Source organism: Nilaparvata lugens, unplaced genomic scaffold, assembly GCF_014356525.2.
Source record: "Nilaparvata lugens isolate BPH unplaced genomic scaffold, ASM1435652v1 scaffold6435, whole genome shotgun sequence".
In the NCBI taxonomy this organism is placed as follows: Eukaryota; Metazoa; Arthropoda; class Insecta; order Hemiptera; family Delphacidae; genus Nilaparvata; species Nilaparvata lugens.
The window spans coordinates 2,076-16,500 of NW_024092190.1; the positions used below are offsets into that span (position 1 = coordinate 2,076).

General features: G+C 34.2%; 1 protein-coding gene across 1 annotated transcript; it reads right to left on the bottom strand.

Annotated features, from left to right (window-relative positions):
* Positions 1-1,882: 1,882 nt before the first annotated feature.
* On the bottom strand, positions 1,883-11,110 carry LOC120356302 (mitochondrial ribosome-associated GTPase 2-like; the record flags this gene model as incomplete). Its single annotated transcript, XM_039445221.1, has 5 exons — positions 10,963-11,110; positions 8,562-8,708; positions 4,098-4,214; positions 2,361-2,588; positions 1,883-2,021 (listed from the first exon to the last, which is right to left on the bottom strand). Coding segments are annotated over exons 1-5 (751 nt in total), but the record flags the coding sequence as incomplete, so codon positions are not given.
* Positions 11,111-14,425: the final 3,315 nt, after the last annotated feature.

A 14,425-nucleotide genomic window follows, 5' to 3' on the forward strand; every position in this document is an offset into this window, starting at 1 on the left:
GATACAACACTAAAAATTGCTCAGCAACTTTTGGATCAGAGACATTTTTAGACAGTTCATAAATCCTTTGCAATCTGGCATACAATTGTTCCAGTTTAGCGCGATGACCCTGATTTGTTTCTGTAATTTTTCCTCCATCTTGAACTCATACACAAAACAATTCAGCCCTGACAATACAAAACAACAGACAATAAAACAAAATGAGTTCAAAACTAAATGGAAGGAAGAATCACGACTAGTAAGTTATCAAAGTTAAACTTTGATTATCAATTCACAAGATAATTACTGCTGAAGACAAAAATATGATTAGATAATGTTCTTCCAACAACACACAAACAAACGATAACTTGTTGAATTGAACAAACAAATTCATGCTGTGATTAACCTTCACTAACATGTATAACAAAATGGACATACAAATTCCAACAAACAAATTCCCGAAAAAGAGCACAATGAGCCTAGTTTCAGGAAAATTACAATTTTAACTGAAATAAATTTAATTTCAGACAAATACAAATTGACAAAAACCTTGCTCTTAGAACAAGGCTACAACAAACTAAGTTGAGCATGGATCAGACCATTCTCAACATGCCAACACTGGACAACTACAAACTGCTTAAATCCAATGTGTGTGAATTAATCAACAATTACAAATCTAATTCATCACGGTTTGGAGGATCAAAAATGTTCTGAACAAAGCTCAGGCTAGAGCTACTAGAGGACTGTAATTTACTATTCAAATAATCAAATACAAACAGGAGCAAAATTTAATCTTCATTTGAGCCAGTTTTGGTACAGTTAAACTCTGCATTAATGAACAATAAAAAGAGCAAAAACTCACCAGATAATCCATCTTGTCTACTTGCCCTTCGAAGCCTTTATTATGTGTTTTGGTCAGATTCAGGTGGGAAGAATCTGGGAAAAAGACAGGTTTGCTTCCGGCAGCCTTTTCACGTTCAAATTGCAGGCTCTGTACTGTGTTTGAACAAAGCTCAAACTGATTCTTTATAAATTCAAATCAGATTCAAATTAATTCAATTTACACTATTTACGCTGTTATACTCAATTCACACACACTATACTCAAACTTATCTACAAGAAATTTCCGATGAAATTACATAACAAAATACAACTCGGTCTTCACAACAAGACACGGGCTCAAGAACGACTAATGGCGACAAGAATGACTGAAAATAGGATGACAAAGCAACAGCTGACGATCAGTGCTGGCGCAAACAACCTGCTATTGGCAGAACTGTAGTCTGGGATTTGGCGCTACAATTCGAATTCTCTGGCCGGACTACTCTTCAATTTGATGTATAATTTAAAAGTTTACGCACATCCCCACAACTGTTGCAGCAGCTTCAGTGTTGAAGGGTGAGATATTCATTTATGCAAAAATAGCCAATTGACAAAGGATTTGGAGAGAATGTTTGAATCAATTTTTGACTTCGCAGCTTTGTTGGACCATTTGGGGATGAACATATCAAACGTTCCCCATCCCTACCCCTTGTGCTAAGGGGATGAGAGTGGTTTAAAAGTTGTATTTTCAATGTTTTGCTTACACGCTCATATCTTGAGGAAAATGCGTTCAACCGATATGACTAACTATTCAAAAATTAAGCTTGATAAATTCTCTTAAATATTTGTTCTGTGATGATTTGTGATATCTCCAACAGTTTTCGAGATATACGCTCTTAAATGTGTAAAGTTGAACAGCTTTCAATCTTATTTTTTGATGTTTCAGGGCCTATAACTCTCCAACAATGCATCGTAGAATTGAATGCTCACCGTAGATTTGTTTAACATCGGCATCTAATTTTATTCATCACTGAAGAACAAAGTTCCGGAAATTAATGACCGTGAAATAAGGTAATACTACCTGTGATTTGGTCGTAGTCAGTATAGGTAATGACCCCTAGGTGTGGCCTGATGGTGGTGAATGGATAGGATGCCACTTTGGGACGGGCTCTGGATATCGCCTGCAACAAAGTGCTCTTTCCGGCATTCGGCATTCCCAACTGCAAATATAGATTTTTATCAATGGAATACAAAATAGAATGAATTTTCTCATCAGCTCAGACAGAATATCTCAGCTTAACATTTTTGGTTTTTCCAATATAACACAGAGTTAAGCTGGATTCAGACATATCAGTATCAGTGAATATAAGTATTACAAAAATATTAGTAAAATAATTTACTAAGTTATTTAGCAGTATGGTTCATCTGTTAGGGTATTAGTTTGGAAACATATAGGCAAGTTTAATCCTTAATAAGATTTATATAAATTTTCAAAGTTGTAAAGTCCTTTTTGAATCACTCGGTATTTATACGATAAATGATCATGACTGACAACATACCAGTCCGAAATTAGCGATACTGCGCAACTCGAGAATGTAGGCGAGCGACTCTCCGGGAGCACCCATTTCGGCGACGGTTGGGCGCTGCTGGGTGTCACCGATGAAGAAGTGGTTGCCGCGCCCGCCTGCGCCACCACGCGCGCCCACAAACAATGCGCCGGCGCGACCCAGGTCACCCACCACGCGATCCTCGTTCAAGAGTGGGCGCACTACTGTACCCACTGGTACCTGGAGACAAAGAACAACTAAATTAGCTCATGCTCACCTGAACCTGTACTCACACAACAGATTAAAAGCCGGTTTCCGAGCTCGGGATTTAGCTAAGTTCTAGACTTTAAACTCTGTAGTCAGAAAATTGGCTTTCCGAGTTAGATCGTTAACGTAGTCGAGGACTCAAATAGACCCTGGAGTTTAGAGATCATGTTAGACCCTGGAGTTCATAATTTCGCTTTCTGAGTGAAGGGCTTATAAGTCCAGGACTTGAATTAGATTCTTGCCTCTTTCCGAGTCAAGGATTTATCAAAAATCTTCAAGTCCAGGACTTGAAACAGCGTGATTTTAAACCCTCGACTGGGGTACGGTTTAAATTCAAGTTCTAGACTTAACTGAGCAAACACAATCCAGTTATTGTTTTGGAATAGATGAAAAGTCAAATAGATGTCATGGAATACCTAAATTATTTGGATTAGTAGTCCATCTAAATTCATAATTTATAGTTTTCATAATATATATTTATGAATGCGACAATATATTGAAAACTTGATCCTACCAAATATATTGATAAAGCCAAACATTCACCACAGCCTCGTGCACTCAGTTGAAATACTCGACCACCAAGTACAAATCAATTTATGATCAGACTCTCAGTAAAGACAATTTTTTACTAGTAGTTCTGTGAACAGTAGACCTCACGCTCAGTAAGTTACATTAACCTGTTGTTATGTTTTCTCAAAAATTATTAAATAATTTATCAATTTAAAATGTCTAGAAAAAATCCTAAATAAATATAGAGCTTTCTGTCCTATCGTACCGTGACGTGTCGTCCCGGAATGTGAGTGTGAGCGCTACTATCAGGTCTGGCTGCAACTGTCTACAACGTTGATGGAAAGATACAATTTTCAAGATGTTCGATGCTTTTGAACGGGTAGTATTATAGTCAACTGTCTACTAACGTTGATGGAAAGATACATTTTCAAGATGTTCGATGTTTTTGAACGGGTAGTATTATAGTCCACGACAGCTGATTTATGATGAATAATTCGATAGTCTGATTTTTACGGTATTATTGGCGTATGAAGGAGGCTCCTTTTTCCTTTTATATTATCCTTGAAATGCAAAATTTACAAAAACCTTGTATATAGGTCGACGCGCAATTTTAAAAGGAACATACCTGTCAAATTTCATGAAAATCTATTACCGCGTTTCGCCGTAAATGCGCAACATAAAAACATACAAACATTTAAACATTAAGAGAAATGCCTAACCGTCGACTTGAATCTTAGACCTCACTTCGCTCGGTCAACTAAGCAGTAGGCAATTTAATCACAACTGCAATACTCTATTCTAACTACCTAAATTCACCTAGACAACAGTGTGTTTGGTGTTTTGTTCAGAAAAATCAAACTTAACAGAAAACATCGATGTTCAGGAAACATCAATGATTCCCTATTTTGAACAATACTGCCAGTTGAAAGTGAATCTAACTAGAGTAGTGCCATTTATTAGGCCTGATTTTACCTTGACAAGCGTGTGTGGGGCATTGCGACCGTGGCAGTGTTTGCTGCCCCCTGGCTCACCGCTCTCAGCCTTTACCAAGGGATTGATGTGACCCAAGCCTTGCACATTCTCACAAGCCTGCAAAGAAATTAACAAATCAAATAAAATAAAATGGGAAGCGAACAAATTAACAATTAAATAATATAGATTATATAATTTATAGAAATTATATTAAGAATATATCATTTTCTATGCATGTGAGCATAAATTAATCTTCATTTAATAACTATTATTTATAATAGCATGAATAAGGATATCATTTCGTTATTATACCTGATAAAATAAATTAACATTTCCTTAATTTTTATGTATGTATCTTAGTTTAAGTGCAGTAGCATATAATTATATTTATTTTTTCTCCACCTACTGTCTAAAGTACTTACTTTACTCCCTGAAACATAATACTAAAGTGTCACTTTTTCACTCTCTGTAGTAAAAACAGAAAAACTCCCTATGGAGGAAAAGAGACTCCATTTAAATAACATGGGAAGCATCTCTATTTTAAAAACTTACACTGTAATAGGTAAGAAGGTCTAAGCTCAGATGAGGAAGCATATAGAGTAGTCAGTCATTGAGCCAACTAAATTTAATACATCAACCAGATTATATGAAATATATGTTTGTATGCTAAAATTATTACAAACTTCATTTCACTATACCGGTACTAAAAAATTGTATAAATATTTTGTTATATTCCATGCTATTCGAAATACCAGCCAACGAATATTCCTTATTGACTAATCAAATTTGAAGCGAGAACTTCATCATAGCTGTAGTTGTGGCGGCCATTGTTGTTACAACTTTTGCCGACAGATAGCGCTGTCGGCGGAGAACTGTGATTACAAGCCAGCTGTTTCTGTTTACTTTTTCAATTATGTTGTAACACATTGTTTGGTCACGTACGTTTTTAAAAATTATTTTATTTGCAGTTTTTATAAAAATGTAGGGGGAGGAAAAATGTTCTGTATATCACGAGTGAAAAATGTTTTTTCCTCCACCTACAGTCTAAAGTACTTACTTTACTCCCTGAAACATAATACTAAAGTCACTTTTTCGCTCTCGGTAGTAAAAAACAGAAAAACTCCCTAGGGAGGAAAAGTGACTCCATTTGAATAACATGGGAAGCATCTCTATTTTAAAACTTATATTGTAATAGGTTAGAAGGTCTAAGCTCAGATGAGAAAGCATAATAGAGGTGTCTGTCATTGAGTCACAACTGAATTCAATACCACAACCAGAAATTTGATCAACTCATGAAATATATGTTTGTATGATATTATATTCTTAATATTAGTAGACGATAAAAATTTATACAATTTTAAAAATATTTTATTCTATTCAAAATATCATCCAACAAATATTTTTGATCTGCAATTCAAATCTGAACAGCGTGATCTGGAGTCAGCCATTTTTGGTAGCGCCCATCTGATATAATTGTTACAACTTTTGCCGATAGATAGCGCAATCGTCAGTGCCAATCAGACGACTGGTTTTTAGGTTTCAGATTTTAGGTTATGTTGTTAGGAAACATTGTCACCAATACGTAAGTTATTAAAATGATATTATTTGCAGTTTCTATAAAAAAATGTAGATGGAGGAAAAATGTTGTGTACATCACGAGCGAAAAATACGTTTTCTCCCTCGGGAAAATTGTTGCCCTCGGCTTCGCCTCGGGCTTCAAACTTTTTCCCACAGGGAGAAAAAGTCGTACTTTTCACTCTAGATATACAAATAACTATTTCTCCCTCAGGAAAATTGTTGCCCGAGGCAAAGCCCTTTTCCCTCAGGGAAAAAAAGCACTTTTCACTGTAGATATACAAATAACTATTTTGTAAAGCTTTTTTGTATTTTGTTTTTGGCAAAAATAGAATAGAATCACATACCTCTATATGTTTTATAGCCTCCTATATCCTCGCATACTTTTTCACAGCCTCCTCTAATAACATGTCATGCCCTAGTCAGTCCGAGTTGGAATCAGTGAAAAGCGATTGGAAAATCCAACATAGGATCGAATTACTTGAAGTTTTGCAATGCAATGCATGCAAACTAACAGCTTATTCAATAAAAGTGAGGTTCACGTTATAATGGCAATATTCGATTAACATTGGTGTAGCTATACCTTATCATTCGACAAAGCAGATAGCAAATATCCTTTCCTAGCTCTGTAAAGTTGGTAGAGAGTTAGTGGGAATGATATTTTGAATATTCTTTCCGAAGAATGGACATTGATATGTCCAAAGCTCCGCCAATTTATGTAGATGCATAACAATATTTATCTTTAGTTATTACAAATTGCTTTTTTCGTATCATATACAGTTCAATAATTATTTTCTTAGTCTATATTATGTAAATTCATCTATAATTTTGCTGTATTGTAAGCTATTTTATATAAGTGTATAAGCCAGTATATATTGTAATCTACAAAAATAAAGTACTCAATCAATCAATCAATCAAAGTTACCACATCATTTTTCAACAATGTAGGAGCGTAATAAATAGAATATTCAATCTCAATTAAGAATAAGAATAAGAATAGGAATAGGAATTTTTATTAGCTATTAAACATTAAGGTGCTTACAGACTTTCGCTCTGCTCCGCAATCGAACGTCACTCGAGCAGATCGATTAATGATCGACCGGGGAGCAAGAGTGGAACGCGAGAAGAGCTAACATCTCCCGTAACGTTCATGATCGGAACAATTGCGGAGCGAGTGCGTAGCGTGCGCGGAGCGTGTTGGAGGCGCGTAAATCTGTACGCACCTTTATACAAACATGAAATAGGCTTCGTCAAGATAAAAGCAATAAATTTAAAAACAATAGGCTTACATTAAAGTCCATATTTCTTCAATAAATTTTCAACACAATATTAACATCACAATCTATAAATTCTTTTAAATTGTAAAATGGGTTTTGTCGTAGCCATTTATTAATAACCAATTCAATTTTTTTACCAGTAGCATTCTTATATCAAGAGGAAGTTCATATTACACATCTCTGGTACAAATGGCTTTTATGCGTCTTAGATAATCTTATATAGGAGTCAGAAGATCAGAGTTCCATCTAGTATTGTAATTGTGATTTAGGCCGGTTATAGAGCTCGACCGACCGTCAGTGCGTATGTACCATCCTGACCGTATGGTCAGGATATACATCCATACATCAGTTTTTCTGGCTCAACAAAATGGATGCCTTCACAGATTGTTCAATCGCAGCTTATTATCTTCGTAAACGAAAGATTAAAAGACGTAGACGAAAGATTGAAAGTTATATCAAGTTCACCCGATGGTCGCCCAAAGAGCATTTCAAAGGGAATTTAGTACCATTATATACATCATTGTTTGAGGATGAAGATACATTTTTTAACTACCTCAGAATGTCCATCAGAAATTTTGATGAGTTATTTCGAGCTTGTATCACCATTGAGAATACTTTGCAGTCACTTTAAGCTACGGATCAAATACATGTAGATAATGTTAATGGTATATGATTTTTCCAATAGAAAAATTGAAAATGATTGAAGAAATGTTTAGAAAAACTCTGAATTTAAATATGACACTATTAATTGAATTCATGCATTATGCTATTCAATTCAATATCAGCTGATTGTCGGGCAGAGGTGTCAGCACATTGGTTATGTTGCGATCGGGCTACTGATCCGTACAGCTCAGAAAGCTTCAATTTGTTTCAGTAGCGCGTCAGTCGACCGATGGAACGGATGCGCACGAACTCGACCGATGGTCTTCGTATGCAGTGTAAAACGCATGGACCTGACCGTGCGCATGAGTACCGTCAGTCCTGCTCTGTACGTTCTATATATGGAATATCTATGGAAAGACAAGCGCGACTGACGTACGCATTGACGGTCGGTCGAGCTCTGTAACCGGCCTAAAGTTCGATCTAGTATTGTAATTGGGATTAAAGTTATTTTGAGCAAAATCTACTAGATTTTTTTAAGATGAATTAAATTGTAATAAATGTACAATGAAGGTACAGTCTCAATTTCAAGATTAGTAAGCTCTCTCTACAAGAATCTCTCCTTTGCAAGTTTTCAATTATCCTTATGAAAATTGATTATTCAATCATTTAAAAATATTTATTTATGTTCAGAATTAAACAACTTTTAGAAGAGAACAGGCTTAGGCCAAAAAAAAATTCAACTGGTTATTTTCAAAAAAGAATGAATAGTTGATATTACATCAGATTTACCGGTATGAACCATCCTCTATGACAGTGGCTACATAGAGGATAGGTAACACTGTTCTCAGTTCTTTCTCTACTGCCATTATGTAGACCTCAAAATGCCAAAAATGTAGGCCTCACTTAGGTACCTAACCTAAGCTAAAATTTTAACTACCTAACTTAACCAAACCTAAAAATTGTAACTACCTAACCTAACACTGTAGCTACCTCACCTAACCAAACTAACCTGGAAGAGGACATGTCCGCCGCTTCCACCATCACCGCCGTCCGGCCCCGCGAACTCGTTGGCCCACAGGCTGAGGAACGAAATACTGCCATCCCCGCCATTCCCCCCCACCACCTGCACTCGCTTCATGTCCACAAATGGCTTTCTCTGCACAAGCAACAAATCAGTGAGGACAGAATGACACATTTCACTTTCTCTTAAATTAGAAATCAAATGAAAGAATCAATTGAAAAATCAATACTGCAATCCTCATGCCTTTATTTAGATTTAAAAACTAGTAAATACTCAATTGAACAAGCGTAATGACTTCTGATAAGTTCATATGAAAGTCCACAAGCCATATAAGTCCATAACCCGCTTTAATTCCATAAGTCCATCAACTGTAAGTCCATAACACATCAACTGTAGTGAAGACAAGATGACACATTTCACTTCATTTCTATTTCAAATTAAAAATCAATTAAACAATCAATCCAGTAATCTACATACTTTTAGTTGCTAAAAATTGAAATCTAAAATTTTAGTTGCTAACGCCGGTCTCTTCATTAAGAACCACACCTACTAGAAATAGTCTCAATTTGTCTTGTACTGAAATTTATGACAATATTTATTCCTCTAACAATTGTGGGGTACGTTAGCACCAAATGATTCAAAACAATGATCTTCCTATAAACTAGTGTTTATCTTCACAAAAATCAGATCATATGATGCTGAAACTTGCAAGTTTAAATTAAATAGTGGGAAATATTCAGAGTGCAGTAAACTGTTGGTACAAAGTAACTTGTATTGCCTTATTACTCATGTTAAGCTCTTTCTCACTTTGATATTTATTAAGATAATAAAACTTGAAGATTGTTGTAAATTATTACTATTTTGTTATACTATTTGTTGATAACTTTCCAAACTTTTATATGTTTCAAAAACAATTCTCCACATCTAATAGATAACCCAAATTTGTATAACTTGTTGATTTATTATATATTTTTATATGGGTGTTCTTTGGATAGAATCTTTATCATCTTTACCACCTTCAACCTCCAGCCCAGTTCCTCTTCATTTTTATCTATTTTCTTCATTTCTGCGTTCTCATCACAAAACCCTCCTATAAACCCTCCTGTTGTTTTGTCTGATCGCTGCCGTTGGTTTGATTACGAATGCTGTTTCAATTTTTGGTATATATAAATATATTTATGTAAACAGATTTTCTTACAATACAATAAGTAAGTTACATTGAGAGACTTCCACAAAACTGATGACTACTATAGTCAACCGCACGAAAAAAGTCTAATGGGAATTAGAACGGCTGAGTATCTCCTCACCACCAAGCACCCATAAAGGTTGCCAATCGTCAGGTGTATTATAACACTACCTCCGCAATCGTCAGGTGTATTAAACAGAGGTTTACGGAGGTAGTGATTATAACCACACTAATAAGTTCTCATTAATAATCACCAACGGCAACATTGATCAACTCTTATTTGGCAACGTTGTCCTCATCTGTTCCAGTTCCCATCGGACTATTTTCGTGCGTTTCAATAGAACAGCTAACATAAAATTATCAACATTTTATGCGAGTTTTTTAGTATATCAGTCAATTCCGACGTAGTTAGTGAAATGAATAAACTTTGAATTGAATTAATGCATTATAGCCTCTAATTTATATATTTTTTAAAGCAATCTCTATCTTATTTTTTTTGTAATTCGTGAGACCTGAATGGTAATCATATTTTTCATTTGATTGAAATGGACATAACCTATGTATCATATTTGGACAATTTGAAACTAAATTAGGAAATTGGAAAAGTTTTGGGCAATAGCCTGTTTTTTCTTATCCGATCATTGTTTTGTTTGTGCTAACCTAATAAATAAATAAACATGGATCTCTGTTTTGTCTTTCCTATTAGAAAATCTTATTTGCTTTTTCACTCTCAACATTTGTTATAACTCTTTTGTTTTTGTTTTTTTTCAGTGATATGAAATAGTTTTTTCTTGTCATCAACTTGATTTTGTATTGTATTATTTTTAGTATTTATTTTGTTTCGGACTTTTTTGCGACTCCCACCAGCGGTCAAAGACTTTTCTTTTGCTGGTGGTGCCTGGAACAATTTTTAGTTTTTTAGTTCTGGGTAGTTAATTTTATTTTATTTTCTTGTGATAAGTTTATTTTCTTGTGATATTTTCTCTTGATATGTGTGTTGATTTATCAACCTTTGATTTGTTACGTTGTTAAATTTTTGCAATAAAGAATTGAATTGAATTGAAAAAAAATCAATTACTGTAATTCGTTAGTCTGATTATTTTAAAGGCATAATTTTGAATCGAATTAACACAATATGATTAGTCCAACTGTAATTCACGTGCTTGATTCTATAAAAGAAGAGTCGAGGCAGAAGATGCTTACGTCATTACTGGTTGATTTGGCTTTTTTCTTTCTCAGCGGCAAAGGTGCTGACACAGCAGCCGAAGACGAGCACCGCCTCAGCAGAACATTCAAAAACGCCGGATGAGTCAGCATTTTCATAACAGGACTGCAAAAACAAGCAGAACTTGAAAAATGTAAACGCCTACATGAAAACTAAAAAAACTTAATTTCAGGGAAAAACTTTATTTCATTTTTAAAAGTGAAGGTGATATTGTAATATATTAAAGTGAAGGTGATATTGTAATATATTAAATAAAACAGTTTGAAGGTATTTATTATTTATTGTAAAATCGAGTTACTAGTTTCGGTTGTTCGTTGTCATGCCATTTCAATTTTTTTTCAAATTCAAATTCATTTATTGCATGAAACACAATTGAATATACTTCACAGTTGGTACAATTTCAAATGAATCAACATGTACACTTATAGGTTGTAATCTATCGCACATGATCAGAATAAGTATTGTACAATAAAGAAATGATAATCCTTATGACACTAAAGTGAAAAGAGAAGAAAAAATGAGATGCATCTCGTCCACGAAGGCTTAAGCCCTGTGTGCGGAGAGGAGTCTGTTCTTTATTTAGAATAAACATTTGTGTGGTTTGAGGATAAAGTAATTCTTGAATACTGAATCTTTGAATAGTTAATTCTTGAATGATAATGAGTTTAATCATTATAGAAAAATTACTGAGAGGATGATACACCTCGAGAGCATTGATGCAACCCAATGAAGAACCTGTCACTGGAAAAGTATAAGTTATTATAAACAATGTATACATGAAGCGTTAAAGAAGAAAGGAGAAAAATAACTAAATGGACAGATGAAAACTGTAATATAATTTGACAACTTTTTAATAACAAAGTTTGATGATGTTTGTTCCGGCTCACTATATATTACATGGCTAAGACATTGTTATATTAAAGGTACATTCACACTACGTGCAGATTACGGGATCTTAAGTTGATAATAAGTTATAGGTATTATTTTTTATTTATTTTTTTTTATAGGTATTATCATACTCTATACTGTAGTGAGGTCCACGTTATAATAGCAGTATTTGATTAACACTGGTGTTGCTATCCTTGTCTATCATTCGACAAAGCAGATAGCGCTATCCTTTTCTAGCTTCGCAACGATGCCAGACCGTTTTTTTTCTAACAATGTAGGAATGATATTAATTAAAAAGATATTAAATCTCAGTTATGGAAATTTGTTATTCAATTATTGAAAAAAATATTTTCTTGTGAAATATAATATAATTGGTTATTTTCAACAAGAATGAACAGTTTATTTTAAATCAAATTTACTGTTATCCTCTATGGAAGGCAGTGGCAAGGCAGAGAATTGGCACCGCTGTTATCCTATCTTTCTTCACTGCCATTGAAACGTGGATCTCACTATAGTAAACTAACTTTCTAATCCTGGAGTTTGTTTGGTTGTTACCGTTACAAAATTATCTATAAATAGAAAGAAAAATAAAAATCTCAGTACCCTTTTTGAATATTATTTTATCACAATAATATGTTTCAACATTGATGCAATTTCCAAGGGATATGAAGTAAATAAATAAGTACTGCTGGAAGATTCTTATTTTTGATCATATGTTAGTGTATTCATATGATTTTATGAACTAGGGCTGTAAATTTTGGATTTAAATTTGCATTATTCTATCAAAAATGGGGTTATTGGTGTCTATAGATGCCTACAGGTGGAGGTTTGGATGCAGACTGCCTACTCTTGAAATTACTTCTTTAAATAAAATAAATAAATAAATATGATTTTATTGCCGTTAAATTCTTAGAACAATAGGCAAAGTCAAATATTGATTACAGTAAGACAAAAGATAAAAATCAAATTTTACAGCAATTGTACATACAAAATTACATTACTGAGTCTTAAAATAATACAGTACCTAAGTAAACTGTAAGTCAATTGGATTTTACAAATACATTAACAATATTCATTTGAATGTACAAACATATTCCTTACAGCACAACTTGAGCCTTTAGAACAATATATAAATACAAATAGAAACCTCTTAACTCTAAGCAACAATTATTTCACTCTCAAGAACTCTTCAACACTATAAAAAGGATTTATCACAAGCCAATTCAATAATCTCGTCTTAAATTTCTTTTCTGTCTCTGATATTAAATCTGTAGGTAATTTATTGCAATTTTTTATACCAAATGTATCATAACTTTTGGCTGTTTTGGATACGGTAACCTATGATAGGGAATATCATCCTATGACAATTTCTTGTGTTGTAGCTATGAGTTTGATGCCTTAATTTTAAATTGGATGAGTTTTTTTTAACATGCAACGATACAGTATAAATGTAAAATTCACTATTGTCATTATTCTAAGTTGGACGAAAAGAGGCTTACAGTGTGCTAGTCTATGAGAATCAGTTAAAACCCTGACCACCTTCTTTTGCAATAATAAATATTTTTCTGCATGACTACTATTTCCCCACAGTAGTATGCCATATGTTGCAATACTCTGAAAAAAGGCAAATATATCGATCTCAAATAATTTCTGGAACATGATTTTCAGTTGTCTGATCAGATAATCACTCTTGAAAGTTTGCTTGATATATAATTAATATGAGCTTCCAAGTCAATATCTGTTAATGAATATCCCCAGAAATTTTACATCGCTTATTGAATCCACACAATCTAAGCCACCTCTAAGGGTGAAGTGCATAGTCTGTGTTTTATTCTCGTTGAGCATGAAGCCGTTAGCCCTAAACCATGTCGCTGCTTGCATCAGAGTGGTCTCAGTTAGATTTTTAAGATTTTGAAGGTCAGTACATTTATTGATAAATGTTGTGTCATCAGCATACAGTATTGAACGGCAATTTAGAACAGCAGGAAGGTCATTTATCATAAGAATAAAAAGCAATGGCCCGAGAACTGATCCCTGTGGGACACCGAATTTTACACATGCTACATCTGATCTCTTATCTCCAATACATACCACTTGTCTACGTCCCACAAGATAAGTTTTAAATAAGCTAAGATCTGCTCCACAAACGCTTTTTGGGGGGGTTCCCATTTAAGGAAAAATAGGGCTCCCATTTTAGAGGGGTAGGAGCTGAATTTTAAATAGAAGGTGGGGTGAGTTCATGAGCTTGGGGTGATGCACACCCCTGCATAAGATTAAATAAGTTTTATCAAATCAAAACTCTTCTACTATAAGAGTTTACTAAAGATTGATTGATAATCTTGTAACAACAGAAATTAGCTTCCGTTTTTGAGATAGATAAGCAGAACTATCAAATATAGTACTACTACTGCACCAAACTATCAACTGTAAAAATTTAATTCTCATGAGTTCTAATAGAATAGAATGACTGCCTTTATTTTTGACCTAGGAGGGCGAAGTTAGGTCGCAGTCGGCCCTCTCTTACACTTGACCCTTAAATGGCACTAATCCCAC